This window comes from Hemicordylus capensis, chromosome 4 (genome assembly GCF_027244095.1).
Source record: "Hemicordylus capensis ecotype Gifberg chromosome 4, rHemCap1.1.pri, whole genome shotgun sequence".
In the NCBI taxonomy this organism is placed as follows: domain Eukaryota; kingdom Metazoa; phylum Chordata; class Lepidosauria; order Squamata; family Cordylidae; genus Hemicordylus; species Hemicordylus capensis.
Genome location: NC_069660.1, coordinates 83,942,808 through 83,959,387, shown reverse-complemented (window position 1 = coordinate 83,959,387; position 16,580 = coordinate 83,942,808). Strand labels below are relative to the sequence as shown.

Genomic DNA, 16,580 nt, shown 5'->3' with positions numbered 1-16,580 from the left:
CAGCTGTGGCTGCAAGCAGCCGCGGCTGGCGGACTCGGGGAGGGGGGAATCCCCATAATGTACCATGCACTCACGGAGTGCATTATTGGAGCTCTGAGGGGTGGGGTGATGTGTCCCTTGGAGCTGCTGGCAGCAGCCGATGCTCATGTGGGCGGGTGAAATGCTCATCTGTAGGGAGGTAAGCTCATTTGGGCTTCTTCCCCTATAAACCCGGTAGCCCTTTCTTATTGCTTGTGGGAGAGGGCTCATTATAAACTAATGGTGGTTACACACCCCTGGTAGACTCTGGACTAGTATTTGCATGAGCAGAATTCTTCTGCTCACACATGAGGGCGAGGAGTGAGTCTTCTCTCTGCAGTTCCCTGGACCTTCCCCCCTTTTAAAAAGCTGTTCTTGAGGGACCCACAGGAGCAGGTCTTGGGGAGGCACAGAGGGTTGCAGAGGAAAGTCACCCTTCTCCGCTTTTGTGTGCAGAGGAGTTCCTCTCATGCAAGTACTACTGTGGATGCTCCCCTGGCCTCCGTTTTTGGCCCCAGCTCAACCCCATTGTTTTCTTTTCAGTGTTCAGTTTCCAGATGCTCCAACATGCAACCAACCAGACGTGTACTTCTTAAGAAACCCCAGCTGTTCCTTCTCTGACCACAGTGCCCTTTGAGAAGCATAAGAAGTACTAAACCCAGTATTGCTATCTCCATACAGCTGGAGCTCCAAAAAGATGGCTTAATTTACTTCCACATACCACTCTCTAGACTTGCAACACATTAGCCCTCTTCTTATTTTTTCTCTCCACATATTGACTGAATGTGTGGAGGGCAGCGGGATTGCGTTGGGTAGTTTTGCACCCAACCTCAGTGTCTTGTATATGCATAGTGCCTATATTCTCAGTTGAGGACTCAGTGCATCAGAGGCCCTGCACCGATACAATTGTTTCAGCATAGATCCTCTTCTCACCCCAGCCAGAATAATGCTGCTTTCCCTCCACACGTTTAGTAGCACATGTAGCTAAAGATGAGAACAGTTTGACATTAAAAAGGAATGCAAATGCAGTTCTGGCCTACACAATTCCTAGTCTAAAAATGCAGTACAAGAGAACCTCCGTATTTGCTGGCTCCATACTTGCGGTTTTGCGTATCCATGGTCAGGGAATTGGCACCCGACCTCAGTATATGCGGGAAAACCTGGCAACTAAGGGGTTAAATTTCATGTATCTGCAAGTCTGGGGTGGCCAGAAATTACCTCTGAGGTGATGTCTTTGTGTTTGGGAGCATCAAAATGGCTCAGTTAACAAAACCCACAATTTTTGGCTGATTTTCAGCCATTTGGGGGCTCAGCTTAACTCAAGGGGACCAGTGAAGCACGATAGGCAACTTCCCCCCACATTTCCCCTTGATAGCTGGCTGATTTTTGATGATTTTCCCGACCTCCAGAGACCTAACCCCTGTGATTCCTTTGCCTCTGTATTCACAATTTCCATATCTGCAGTAGCAGCAGAGACGGAATGCCCGCGAATATGGAGGTTCTCCTGTACTGTAGTTACTATCCAGTATACTAGTTCTTGTCAGAAGCAGACTGGGGTTTCTCTTTCTGCAAAGATGCTTATTCTCTTTCTGCAAAGATGCTTAACATATAGAGTTAGTTTGGATGCAGAGAGGAATTTTCCATTTATGAAACCTATTAGAAAGTGTCACAAGTTGGCAAGGAAATGTTGTGGAGCATCTGTTTATGGATAAACTTCTCCTTGGATTCAGGGCAGTGGGTTGTGACACACTGGCTTCTGTGTCTTTGTCATCCATTAAGTATCCTTAACAAGCAGTTTGATCATGTTCCTTTTAAAAAATATATATTCCTGGGCATTATCATGGATATGTTATGTTTGTGTTACTTTGAAACATTTTGCTTTAGGCCTAATAGTAGACACATAGGTGGTCTCTTTGAAATAAATGCAAACTGTTAAAGTATTAGCAGAGTACTGACAATGATCTCCACTGTCTCTGTGGGATTTATAATCTGAAATACGAAATACAATTGCTTTTAGAAATGCAAAGGATTCTCCACAAATTGAATCTGCAAATACCTATAAAATTGTAAACATAGCTTTACACTTAGTTTACACTCCAATAATGCTTTGATACTTGTTCCTTCATTCCTTGGAAAGCTGCAGTGCCAATGCCTTGAGCATCTCACTTTTCTAGAGAGGTTTATTTTATTTATCTATTTATGGCCCTCTTTTCTTGTGTTAATCACCAGTGTATGGGAGTGCCTGAAGTCACCTTGGGCTGTAAAATGTAAATGAGGAATGCAATGGGAACAGAACTGCAAGAGTTGCACACTAAAACTGGAGGCTTTTTAAAATCCCATTAGACTAGAACAACACTTCCAAACCAGTGTGCCATGCTGATCTTGGGAAGAGAGCTGGTCTGTGGGAAGAGAGCTGGTCTTGTGGTAGCAAGCATGACTTGTCCCCTTAAGCTAATAGCAATAGCACTTACATTTATATACCGCTCTATAGCCGGAGCTCTCTAAGCGGTTTACAATGACTTAGCATATTGCCCCCAACATTCTGGGTACTCATTTTACCAACCTCGGAAGGATGGAAGGCTGAGTCAACCTTGAGCCCCTGGTCAGGATCGAACTTGTAACCTTCTGGTTACAGGGCAGCAGTTTTACCACTGTGCCACCAGGGGCTAAGCAGGATACACCCTGATTGCTTACAAAAGGGAGACTAGAAGTGTGAGCGCTGTAAGATATTTCCCTCAAGGGATGGAGCTGCTCTGGGAAGAGCATCTAGGCTCCAAGTTCCTGCCCTGGCATCTCCAAGATAGGGCTGAGGGAGATTCCTGCCTGCAACCTTGGAGAAGCCGCTGCCAGTCTGTGTAGACAATACTGAGCGAGATGGACCTATGGTCTGACTCAGTATATGGCAGCTTCCTATGTTCCTATCTTCCCCATAATGCATGGGGAAGAAGGTGCCCCCCCCGCCTGGTTCCAATGCAGCAAGGAGCGAGTCAGCTGCAACACCTGTGAGTTTAAACTTTTAACAGCTGGCTCACGTGTCAGTTTTTAAGCTTTTGCAGCTGACTCACTATTTTATGTACTGTGAAGGGGGCACCTCCTTCCCCGTGCCTTATGGGATCATTCCGCTGCAAATGTGGGAAATTTAAACCCCATTTTTTCAGCTGAAGTTCTCCTTTATCTGTGTGTAAAGGAGCAACTCATCTGCAAATGTGAGGGTTTAAATTCCCCATGTTTGGTGCCAATTTGCTTCTTTGTGTACTGGTGAAGCTAAATTGCTCCTTTATGCACTGCAAAGGGGGCTCTTCCTTCCTGGCACATAAAGGAACCAGTTAGTGCCAACAAGTGCAAGGAGTTTAAATGTTCCAGTTTGTTTCTGAGGCTCCCCCTTCCCATGAAGGGGCAAGTCCACTGGAGAAAAGCCACCTAATAGCGCAGTGGGGAAGTAACTTGCCTAGGGAGCAAGAGGTTGCTGGTTCGATTCTGCGCTAGTATGTTTTCCAGACTATGGAAAACACCTATATTGAGCAGCAGAGATATAGGAGTATACTGAAAGGTGTCATCTCATACTCCAGGGGAGATGGCAATGATGAACCTCTCCTGTATACTACCAAAGAAAACCACATGGTTCTGGGGTCACCAGGAGTCGACACTGACTTGACAGCACAAGAGTTTAAATTCTGGTCTTTTGCAGCTGAGTTGCTGAAAATAAATAAATAAATATTGGGCAGGAGCGGTGGCAATCAAAAAGGTGTGCCCCATGTATTCATTTTGTTTTAGGTGTGCCTCGGGCACAAAATGTTTGGGAGACACTGGACTAGAGCACCAACTGCAGGGTTTGAAGTGTAGCTTTTGTTCTCTTAAGGTCAGTATTTGCTGCCAAGAAGTTGGTGTTTATGCAATACTACCTTAAGTTCTAAGACCATTGTATCTGTACACCATACTGCCCTTTGTTTTAGCACCTCCAGGCGGTTGCCTTCTCTCTTTCATTCCTCATTGTATGATGAGGGAATTAGAGTGTAAATAAATGGAAATATCTTTCTTAAAATCACTCTGTTAGAGTCTAAAATCATTCTTTGAGGGCATGAACATGGATGGATCTTCTGAGCTGTACGGTGTGACTGAAAGCATGGTCTTTCCTTCATGACTTGGGACCAGAATACTCTGTGGTGTGTTTTCATACAGTCTTAGAAGTGTAGACCTGAAAGGAAGCATGGAAATCATCCATGCCCAATTCCTTGAACTGAAGGAGGAGAATCCTTCAATTCCCCTAACAGGTCAGCACTTAATTAACTAGGTCATTGTGTACAAGAAGAGAGGTGGTGTGGGCAAGGTGGAATGCAGGACAAGGAATAATATTGTCCAAGTGGGCAAGCAATAATTTTAGTAAAAAAAATTCTGAACGCTCAAGACCACTCTCTAGCCTGTAAGAGAAACCACAAGCCCCCCAAGCCATCCCTCAGACTGGGAGTAAATTCCATTCTAGTGAAATACAATGACCAGTTATAACCTTAGTGTGATAGCAGAGTTCACATGTTTAGGATCTCCAACAGGCTATTAAAGAAATCTTTCCCACCTAGTGCTGTGTGTGGATTTTAACATATTTGTATACTGACCCAAACACAAATTTATAGTATTCTTCATCATTTTGGGTAGATTCTTCATCTGGATTGTTGTGAGTGTCTGTACTTTGGTTCTATCAGTGTCAAAGACAAGAGTACTTTTCACTGTGAAAGAGCAGAAGATGAAGGCCCACTCATTCCATTGGTTGTCTTAGTGCTGCACTGATTTTTATTTTCTACATTTCCTTTGTTTTAGCTGACTGGAATTATTCAAGCCATGGTGGATGGGCAACCCAGTCTCCAGCAAGTGCTTGAGGTAAGCAGAATAACCTTTAGTTCCTGACCTCTGACGACACTTCTCCCCTCCCCCTTCTTCTTCCTGTGTATTGAACCACATAATTTGACTATGATTACAGCTTCATTAGAATAACATTTGCTGTCACATCAGTGACATGCTGCTCAGAATATTGAACCATTGATCTGTCATTTCCAGCTGTTTGTGTCAAAGGTACTGACAACATGTCCAGACTCCTGCCAGAAGTCATGAGGGGAGGTGTGGGGGAAACTCTCTTACTGGAGATGGTCTTCAGGGGTCAGCACTGTTGCATTATGACTACTGCATGAGAGATGATATATTAATGTTTGTATCTACTTAAATGCTCAGTAATAAACCACAGTGGAAAGAATAGTGCCTCTGAAATCTTATGTCTGAGGATTCTGAATACGAGAGAGTAGCTTAATAGTGCCATCTGCTTAATGCTGAATTCCTGCAGCATTTAAAGCTTAATTAGCTGAAAGTATTTTTCTAATCAATAGCTTTTGTTGTTTGTCATCTATGGATGGAATCTTCCACGAGGAGATCCTATTTTGGCTGCAGTTCAATGTGTTGCTCCCATCAGGATTTGTGCCTAATAGTTCTTAATCAAAATAACTGCAACCACAGCTTGTGTAAGGAAATCTGATTAAAGGTTAAAATTGTTCTATTTTGCTTCAGGGGTAGCTTGGAATCTCCTGATGAGAGGGAAGGGGGCAGCTGGATATTCTTGAATGATACTCATTTGTGAGCCTTCCTCCCTACTGAATTGAGAGCTGCCTCAACCGATTCAGAGAAGAAGGCCTACTTTCTGTCTCCCCAGAAAACTACTAAAGACAGGAGGGAAAGCTTTAGGAGGTACCCCCTTCCAATGGTTAGGGGCACCAATGACGCATTACATACCTATGCCTCTTTTTATTTAGTAGGCATCAGTACCCTAAGGTATTAATACCTTAGGTTTGCAGCTGGGGGTTCTCCTGTACCCAGTGCTGCTCCTAGAAAATCAGGTGGTGGCAGTGGCCAGGAGTGCATTTGCTCAACTTTGGTTGGTGCGCCAGCTGTGACCCTTCTTTGGGAGGGCTGATCTGGCCTCTGCCACCCATGCCTTATTCATGTCACATTCTGAATATTGCAGTGTGCTCTACATGGGGCTGCCCTTGAAAAGTATATGAAAACTACAGATGATGCATAATGCGGCTGTCAGATTGATCCCTGGGACTGCTAGCGGTGCACATATTACTCTAGTTTTGAAGGCACTGCACTGTCTGCTAGTCTGTTTCCAGATTCAATTCAAAGTGCTGGTTATTACTTTTAAAGCCCTAAATAGCTTGGGCCCCCAGGTACCTTAGGGACCGTCTGCTTCCAGATGAATCTACCCACCTGACTAGATTGGCTAGAAGGGCTCTGCTCTGCATGCCAGCACCTGCTGAGGCCGTATGCTGACACCCATTTGTCAAGCACACCGGACAGGGTCTTCTCAGTTATTGCCCCCAGGCTGTGGAATTTGCTTTCAGTTGAGACCTGCATGGCACCCTCTCTTTCAGCCTTTAGGAGGAAAGTGAAGACTGCCTTTTTATTCAGGCTTTTCACCAGTGAGCTGTCCCTTGCCCTTTTAAATTTTTAGCAATATTTGGGTTTTCTTGTTGAATTGTTTTTATCTTGTTGTTAACTGCCCCGGGGGGGGGGGGGTAGGATGATGGTATCTAGGCAGATAGGAAGGAGGAGCTTGTGGCACCATGGTAATTGGGCAGTGGGGATTCCATATGCAGATAGGGAGGAGGAGCCTGTGATGGTTAAATGTGATGGTTGGATCAGAAACAGTTGGAATGAAACTGTTTCTGGGTGGAAGATGTTCTTGAATGTAGAGGAGAGGAATATCTATCTATCTATCTATCTATCTATCTATCTATCTATCTATCTATCTATCTATCTATGGATAGTAGGCAGGGGTTTGTGAAGTGAGGAGTTGTGAGGGAGGATAGAGCCCTTTCAGGAGAAGGAGGCTGCCATTGTGTGAATTAGATGAGGAAACAAGATTGGTTAACTCAGGAAGGGGAGGGGGGAGAGAGAGAGAGAGAGAGAGAGAGAAAAGAAGGGAGGGGAAGAAAGACAGAGGGGAAGAGTGAGTGGAGGAGAGAGAAAAAGAAGGAAGGGGAAGCAAGAAAGAAGGAAGGGCGAGGGACGGGCTTGAGCCTGTCAGCAGCCTGAAAGGCAGCAAGGAAGGGCCCGGTCAACTACTGCTGCTGTTTGGGGCTACCGAGACCATTGGTGGAGGGAGGGAGGCAGGCAGGCAAGGGACGGCCCCGGGCCTGTCAGTGGCCTGAGGGGAACAAGTGGCCATGGTGGTGGCAGCAGCAAGGAAGGGCCTGGTCAACCACCGCGGCTGCTGCACTTGTGGGGAGGAGTAGGAGTGGGGCTCGGGTGAGGGTGGAGAGGTCTCTGGGGATAGGGGCCTGCAGCTTGGCCAATAGGCGCCAGCAACACTGCAGTCACAACCAAAAGGGGTGAGGGGGATGGAAGCAACCAGATGGAGTAGGAGGAGCAGGAATGCAGTTCAGGTGAGGGTGGAGAGATCTCTGAGGTGAGGGGAGCAATCCAGTACTAGTGCGCAGATGCTCTGCGTGGGTTAAGCTAGTAAATAAATAATGTATTTTACACACACACACATCTGCCTTTTCCCACAGTGGGCTCAAGCTGGCTTACAACAATAAATTAAAACCAATAATAAAAATCAACACAAATCAAAACAGCAGCAATAAAACAGAAAGAAAACAGAAAGCACTAAAACAGAGCCAGCATGGTGTAGTGGTTAGAGTGCTGGACTAGGACTGGAGAGACCCGAGTTCAAATCCCCATTCAGCCATGATACTTGCTGGGTGACTCTGGGCCAGTCACTTCTCTCTCAGCCTAACTGACTTCACAGGGTTATTGTGAGGAGAAACTTAAGTATGTATTACACTGCTCTGAGTTCCTTGGAGGAAGAGCGGGATATAAAAATGTAGTAGTAATAATAATAATAATAATAATAATAATAATAATAAAACAAAATAACATTCAGAAGAGGGTCATAATCAGGGAAAATCAGAGAAGGCCTGCTAAAATAGCCAAGGTTTCAGCCTATGCCAAAACTTAGGGAGGAAGCAAGCCACACTTCACACAGCAGGGAGTCCCACATGCTGGGAGCTACCACAGAGAAGTCCCTCTTGCTGCCAGCCAAACCTCAGAAGGTGGCAGAACTCACAAGAGAACCTCCCTACAGGGTCTTATGGGATGGGCAGGTCCATTTGAAAGATGAGGGTCTTAAGGTACCTTGGTCCTTTCAAGGTAATTGCACCTTGAATTGTATCTGGAAACAAATGGATAGCCAGTGCAGCTGGAACAACAACAGTGTGACATTACTGAAAACTCTTGTGCTTGGCAATATCCTAGTTGCAGTACATTGTGCTAGAAGAATTTTACTAGAGGGTCTTCAGGGGCAGCCTTATGTACAGTGTGTTGCCTAATCCAACTGAGAGGTAACTAAGGCATAGATAATTGTGACCAGACCCACCTGAGACATAAATAGGTGTAGCTGGCATACAAACTGAAGCTGGTCAAAAATGCTCCAGCCCAAAGCTGCCCCTTGAATGTCCAGGAGCAAGACTGGGAACAAGGGTACTCTCAAAATGTGGACCTCCTCTTTCAAGGGGAATATAATTCTATCTAGAGAACAGGTTGACAAACTATCACTGAGTCAGTAGGTCTCCTAACAGGAGAACCTCTGTGTTGTCTAGATTTAATTTCTGTTGTTCTCACACATCCAACCCTTCACTAATGCCAAACACTAATTTGGAACACCCACAGCCTCCCCAGCTAGAGTTGGTAAAGATACTCCCTGCTTGGGATTGTTTTAATGAAAGGCGGTATACAAATTTAACAATAAATAAATAAATAAATAAATTTGGGTTGTATTGTTGTATTGCTGGTCTACGACCGAAATAAAGTTGTTGTTGTTGTTGTTGTTATTATTATTATTGTTATTATTATTATTATTATTGTTATTATTATTATTATTATTATTATTAAAAATTTGGGTGTCATCTGCATATTGTTGATATTCAATGCTGGACCCCTAAATAATCTCCCGTGTTTTTGTGTAGATGTTAAATAGCACAGAAAACAAGATGAAATCCTGTGGTACATCCTAGGTTAAAGGTCAAGGCATCAAGCAGGAGTTCCCAAGTACCAGCATCTGGAATCTACCCTCCAGGAAGGACCAGATCAGTGCCTCCTAGACTCATCCCAGCTGAGCAGTCCAGAAAGATACCACAGTCAGTAGTATCAAAAGCTACTGAGAGGCCTAGCAGAACTAGCAGGGATGCACCCCTTAGGACTGCTACAGTCCTGAACCTAGGTTGGATGCTAGAATGAAAAGGGTCAAGATAAATCATTTTTCTCCCGGCATTCTTCTTGTTTTATCCCTCAGTTATATTGCTTAATACAAGGTGGAAAAAGGAATTTTCAGGGGGTACCTGGCACAAAATTGATATGCATTGCACTTCTATTGAGAAAGACAAGGCTACTTAGTTAAGTTGACACTTTTCAAATTGCATCTTAAGCAAAGGATTGGTGCCAACTTTTCTTGAGTCCAGGAAGGTTGAATATTTACTTCTGCATCCATCTTTGCACCAGCTGGAATTAACACTCTCTGGGGCTGTTCATACGAGCAGCCTTACCCAGGCTTGCACAGCCCCACTTGGGTATGGCTGCTTGTGTGGAGTGAGTGCTGGAATTGAGTCTGATCCTGGCTCTGCCCTGCTGGGTAGTCCAGGTTTTGTCCCTCAGCGTTAAGAGGGCATGCGTGCACCCTTTTGCCTCATTTCCTGGCCATGCTAACCCCTGCTAACTTGGCAAAGAGGCACCTTTTAACATAGTGATTCTCTTTATTTAGCAGGGGGATAGTAACTGGTCCTATCCACCCCCAGCACAGTACTTCCAGTGACTGTTGCTGGTGTGTGTTCTATGTTTCTTTTTAGAATGTGAGCCCTTTGGGGACGGGGATTAATCTTATTTATTTATCATTTCTCTGTGTAAACAGCCCTGAGCCATTTTTAGAAGGAAGGTATAGAAATTGAATGAATGAATGAATGAATGAATAAATGTTTGTGGCAGCACGGACTGCCGGCAGCCCATTCTACCGTAGAGGCTGGGGGAAAGAGCATCCTGGCTTCTAGCATATCCCTAATGTTCTGTGCTGCTCACACTGTGCATTATGGGATATCTGGAGGCCGGGTGTCCTTACCCCAGCTTGAGAATTGGTGTGCCACTCGCAACAGTGCTGATCATGTGGGTGCACAAGTGGCGGGTGCCTGCAGGCAACTGGTGGTCGTGGGTGGGGGGAAGGAAGGTAAGATCCTGCCTCCACACCCAGCCCTCTCTCACTCTGGTATTATGGTCGTGTGAACCATAACATACTTTGTTGTTGTTGCATTTACTGCATTTGGTCTAAATTACAGAGAAAAGGAGCCCAGTGTGATGACTGGAAGTTGGTATCCTGCACAGTTTCTTGTCCTTCCCAGGGCTCTCAGCTGTTGACCTCTTTTGCTCCCTTGTCCACCTCTGCCACCCCAATCTTCAATTTAAAAAAAAGTCTGTCCTGACATCCCTCCCTGTTTCTAATCCTGTAATTTGAATAAAATATTTGCCCAGAATATTGTTATACAATGTGTCACTATGTAAACAGACTAGGATCAAACTTCTGCTTTAGGCATACCAAATGGCTTAAGGATGCCTAGTGGAAGTTCTGAATTTTTCCCTTTGTGGGGCAGACCACAGTGGGATATCATGAATTGGTTTTAAAATCCCTCTCAGGTTTTTTCTTTTCTAAATAGGACTCATGGGGAGCGAAAATCTGAATCGGGACCATGGTTATACAGTTGACACCACTGGGAATGTCCCTTCTGTGGCAAATTGCAGCCATGAAGCCCCACTGAACTGGATTGAGACCATGGCAGGGGCAAAGAGCTAAAGCCGTTCCCATGCCATGGTCCTGACCTAGAGCACCCTTCCTTCATCCTCAGCTCCTATTTAGAGAAGAAAAAACAAGCATGTCGATGCCAAGCATGTGTTTTGGCCCTTAGTATGTCTGTGGCTGAGGAAGGATTTGAACACGCACCTCTCATATCTGAGAGTTGGTCTCAGTTTCATATCAATAAAATAGGAATCTTGTTTGTCCTTATATAAGCGTTTCAGGGTTTGGTAAAACTTATCAAATCATCCATTAAATTAATGAAAGATCTGGATGGACTATAAGAAAGGAAGAGAAGGCATTTTTCCTTGGGGAGGAGACCTGGTCTTGTGGTAAAGTAAGGTAAAGGTAAAGTGTGCCATCAAGTTGATTTCGACTCCTGGCACCCACAGAGCACTGTGGTTTTCTTTGGTAGAGTACAGGAGGGGGTTTACCATTGTCTCTTCCTGTGTAGTATAAGATGATGCCTTTCAGCATCTTCCTATATTGCTACTGCCCAATATAGTAGCAGCGGGAGTTTGAACCGGCAACTTTCTGCTTGTTAGTCAAGCATTTCCCTGCTGCACCACTTAATGTGGCACAATCTTGTGGTAGCAAGTATGAATTGTCCACTGCTAAGCAAGGTCTGCCCTGGTTTGCATTTGAATGGGAGACTACATGTGAGCACTGTAAGATATTGAGGCTGCTCTGGGAAGAGCATCTGCCTGCTTTCATACAGAAGGTTCCAAATTCCTTCCCTGGCATCTGCAGAGAGGGCTGGGAAAGACTCCTCCCTGTAGCCTTGGAGAAGCTGCTGCCTGTCTGGGTAGGCAATACTGAGCTAGATGGACCAATGGTCTGACTTAGTATAAGGTAACTTCCTACGTTTCCCTCCTTGGGAAGTTGGTTTTTTTTTTTTTTTTGTTTAATTGGTTATTCCATTGAGAAGAGGGAGATGTATTTTGAATAAATGTCCATCAAAGGTCATAAGGTGTTGGTGGCTGTAATAACACAGCAGTGGAAGAATGGCCCATAGGAGGAGATTTATTAGGATAGCTTTCTCCCCGCCAATTGTGTAACTGGTTAGGACAAGAATTCTTACGTTGTTGTTCCTCTGTTCTATATGTACAGGCAGGTGAGACCTCTTGGTCAATGTCAGGTAGTTCAAACTTTGAACATAATTGCTTGTTTGGAGGGTGAGTTGAAATACGACCTATTGTAACTGCTGGTTTACCAGGCTATCTGTTTTTTGTGGGGAGGCGGGCAGTCATGGTACACAGGAAATAGCCAAGCAATATTATTGTTCCATAAGTGCTGTGTGGCGGCCATTCTGTAAGCAGAAGTGTTGTGATGCCTGATAAGATCACTCCTCCTCTGGCCGCTTGATGTCTCCTATCGGAAATCTTCAAAGGTCCAAGCATACTTTCTTAGAGATGAGGAGGGGAACAGAATGAGATGGGAGTTGGGTGCAGCCGTGTCGGATAAGATCACAATTTTCTTCTTTTGTGATTGTGAGGCTTATCAGCATTTAACTGTTGCGTCTCTTTCCGTGTCTCAGAAAGCTCATCTCCTTTGCGTCTGTTTCTTTCAGAGGGTCGATGAATGGATGGCAAAGGAAGGCCTCTTGGATCCCAGTGTCAAGTCGATTTTTGTAACCTGTGGAGACTGGGACTTGAAAGTAATGTGAGTATGGGGTTGGGAGTTATGCATTCCTGGTGTGACCACATTTCCCCGGGCAAGGTTTTCTTTTGCATCTTGATATTAATGTCGCTCTTATTTTGGAGATACCCAAAATGTTGTGTTCTGCCATCTCTCCCCTCTCTCAACTCTCTAGCTGCTACTGTGGGGGGGAAATACTTCCGGTCGTATATTGCTGACATCCATCCAGCCACTGTCATGTCAGTTCTGACTCTTGCCATGCTAATCTCCATTTGTCTGCATGCCAGTGCCTGGTCATCTCAGCAGCATAATTCTGGGGCAAGCCAAGTCAGGGAGGAAAGATGGCACCCATCTTTTGTTTTGTTAAATAAAAAAAGGCCAAGACCCATGCATCCTCAGAAGCATTTAGAGTAGGTGCTTTGATGCGTCTTTGCTTTTGGAAACGGTTTCCTCTGAATAGGCAGTATTGTCAATAGGCAGGAATACTAGATAGCAACAGGAGCCATTTCTCGTGGGCTTGAACCACATTATAGTCCGTTAGAGAAACCTTTTCCCTTAAAGAGAGAGAGAAAGAGGCAACTATGTGGATTGAAGTTCCAGCAATGGTGCATTTCATGCTAGAGGAGGGTGTGAGTGTATGTATATATAAAATAGATATTGTTTCAGAATAAGACTCTTGCTATATCAGGTGTGGAATTGAGAGAGGCTTTTTCACTGTCTTGACTTTCTGGCATTGGGATGTGTATGTTTTGAAACAGCAGCTAGTCTCTGGCACCTTACGTCTGCAACACCTGCCATCTAATCCCTCAGCAAGTCAGGTAGATTTGACTCTGAGTCAAGGGCACCAATATAGAAAGAAATACCAACATGCACACTGGCAGCTTATCCCTAGCCTAAGTATGGTCAGCTGGCCCCACAAGCCATTATACTGTCCTATAAATCCTCAGTCTCCAGGCCAGGTGTCCAGTCTGAGCAATTTGTCCCATCGAGAAGTAACACAGACTGCTTTGCCCTGCTCTTCTGACCCCCTGTTCCACTCCTGCCTATGCTGGAACTGGACTCTCTGGAGCTGGTCGGTTTCAGAGCTTGGTCAAGGCTCGGCACTTTGGTACATTAATCTTAAATTAAAAGCTAGGTTAAAAGATAACCTTGAGGCTGACTATCTTTAATCTAGAAAGATATGTGCCAGTATGATTTGTGGTAGGGATGCGCCTGTACCGCAGTTCGAAGCATGGTTCAAGCACTTTGAGGGAAATTAAAAAAGAAACTTTAAGAAAGCAGAGAGCAAACCCCTGATTTGAGGGCTTGATTAGGCAAGATATCTTTTTCTCTAGATACTCATATAGAAAAATCAGCTAGAATACTCCAGTTAATAGTGACGAAATTTAATATGTAAGGAGCTTATGATCTCTAAAAAAATTCAAAATAATGGAGGGAACTTGAGTTGTTTTGATTGATTTGTTTAGAAAAATTGGAGGGGTGGGGGAGAATAAAAGGAGGCTTGCTGGCAGCAGAAAGGGAGTCCATGTGAAGAAGTTCAAGTTGGTTGTAGTGCAAGTTCCAGTTGGAATTGAAGCTGGAGTCTTGGAGAGCCAGGAGAGAAGAGCTGAGAAGAGCTACTGAAATTAGAGCTGAGAAATCACTGGGAGAGTTTAGCTGAAACTCTCTGAAGAACTAAATCACTCTCAAAGAAGCTGAAAGAACAGACTGGAATTGAATCCCCAGAACTGGATAGAATGAGCAAGGCCTGAGGCTGAGAAAGTCAGGCTCGCTGCAGAAGCTGACTAAAAGTGATTATAAAAAGACTCCTTGTAAGGACGCTGAGAATAGTATTAGGCACAGGTTAGATTGGATGTGTGTCTCTCCTATTTTATTTGTTCCTTATGCTCATATGCTTGCTGTTTCTTTGTACTAAATTTTCCAAAAGAACTACTGTTTTGAACTGAACTACTTTAAGGTAAAGTTTTCTTGTGTTGAATTTAAGCTTCAGGCTGTCCCCCTCCTCTCCACCCCAACACACACACACACACACACACACACACACACACACACGCCTTTCCACCCTATCTAACTTAGAGAGAAACAGAGGGTTGGAAGGCTGTTTTAGTAGACACAGCCAGAAAAAAAATACAAAAGTCTACGTGGTGGCAGCGATGAGGCTTAAGATAACGGGGCTGGTTGTGACTGGGCTGTGACAATGTAATATTAGCTCTGTTCTCACAGGCATGGTGATCCTGGTTAATAACTAGGTCTGCAGGGTTCAGCAGTCCTGGTTAACTCTTTATCCAGGATTGCTTAACTCTGCAGGGCAGGTTGTGAGAATGCAGATTTCCCAGGGAATCCTGGTCAAACTGCTTTGGTTAAACCAGGATCAGATCCTGATTATCTGTCCTGGTTAAATGTAGTTCAACCATAGCAGTTTGACTAGGAGTACCTGGGAAATCTGCATTCTCACAACTAGCTCTGTGGGGTTCAACAGTCTTGGTTAACCTTTTAACCGGGATCACTGGGATTGTGAAAATGCAGCCATTATTTTAATAACTGTAAATATACTGTATTATTGTTGAGGCCTATTTTGTGCCCTACCCAGGTTGCTCCTGACTCTTTCCCCTCTCTAATTAACCTATGGTCAGTTATTAGTGATATGACTTCATTGTGTGGACAAAAGCCTTTGACCAGAGAGATATTATTTTAAAATGTACCTTGTGTCATTACTGCCATGTGTATATGTTTTGAGAAACTTTGTCTGTTGGAGCTCACCTGAATTGTAGGCTGTGAAGAAGTTGTGAAGAAGAAGTAGTTTCATTTTAGGCAAACTTTTGTGGCTGATGGTTTAGACTTTTATCGGGTTCATCTAGTATTTCATTGTTTGATACTTATAATTGTGTGTTTATAATGTTGTGGTTTTACAGGACTTATTGTGACATGCTCAGTGTTTGGGCATGTTTACCATATTTTGGGATGGAATGGAGTTTTCTTCCAAATCAAAATAGCCAGTAAATCTGGAGGGTGAGATTTTTCTTTCTTTTACTTTTTTGTTTGTTTTTTAGCCTTTTCCCGCAGCGTGCAGTTGTGGACTCTTTGGAATTATTTTCTGTCTAGACCTAATATATAACCACTTTTCAACAAAGAAGCTGAAGGAGTTGAAATAATTGCTCTCTGCTTCTGTGACCTGTACAGGTTGATCTGCCATTGGTGGGATTGTTGAACTGGTGGGCTGTTGGTTCTCACTTTAGGCAAGGCGTTCTATGAAATTGTCCTTCACTTTCATCAACTTCTGTGGCTGCTGTTGTGCATTTGATTCCCTTCCAAATGACCATTTAAATAGATGCTTGCTCAAGCTGTTGAACACTGAATCCTGTATAGATCTTTGCAGTGCACAAACAAGTTTTGTTGTGCCTTCTAAAGGAAACATATTTGGCCTTGAGCAGACACATACCACTTTCCCCTTGGTTGCTATCAGGAATATATGCACTTACAAAGCATTGGGGTTCCTGAGACCTGGTCTCTGCCTCTCCACAGCAGATTGCTGCAGGTTGTATCACATGTGAAAATTTGTGGGTTTGACACATACAATGCCAACCTGACATCCACAACTTGTTAGCAGTGCTGCTTGACTCTGACAGGAAATTGTCCTAATTTAAGAGCCATGTTGCCTGACAGAATCCATGTTTATTCTGTTCAGCATCGAGGAAGCTGCACGGGCACCTAACAGCTGGGTCTGGCTCATACTCAGAGCTGTTCTTTAGTAAGATGAATTGGGTTGGCTGTCCCGAGCCCTGCGTCTGACCCTTCCTCCTATGTGGCCGATTCCCCAACTTTCCCCCATTGTGCAGCTCTGAATTACGTTTGAGGCAGGCTACAACAGGGTGGTAAAGTGAAGAACAGCAGTGGATGGTGTGGGAGCCCTCCCTCGCCAGTTGAGGTGGATCTGTACTTTAATGTCTCAGTTCAGCCTGCCTAGAAGACAGTGCTGTGCGACTGGGACAAGACCACTATGCAGCAGGTAAGGAAGGAGGGGTTGGGCCGGCTGTGAGTATAATTGGCA

The 16,580-nt window shown here is 44.4% G+C and overlaps 1 protein-coding gene across 5 annotated transcripts in view; it reads left to right on the top strand.

Moving 5' to 3' along the window:
• ERI3 (ERI1 exoribonuclease family member 3) overlaps positions 1 to 16,580 on the top strand; it is a 304,483-nt gene that overhangs the window by 91,289 nt on the left and 196,614 nt on the right. For all 5 annotated transcript variants that reach the window (XM_053248973.1, XM_053248976.1, XM_053248972.1 and 2 more), the window contains 2 exons: positions 4,831 to 4,890; positions 12,465 to 12,556. In XM_053248973.1, coding sequence (XP_053104948.1) covers positions 4,831 to 4,890; positions 12,465 to 12,556 — 152 coding nt within the window. The remainder of the gene's footprint in view (positions 1 to 4,830; positions 4,891 to 12,464; positions 12,557 to 16,580) is intronic.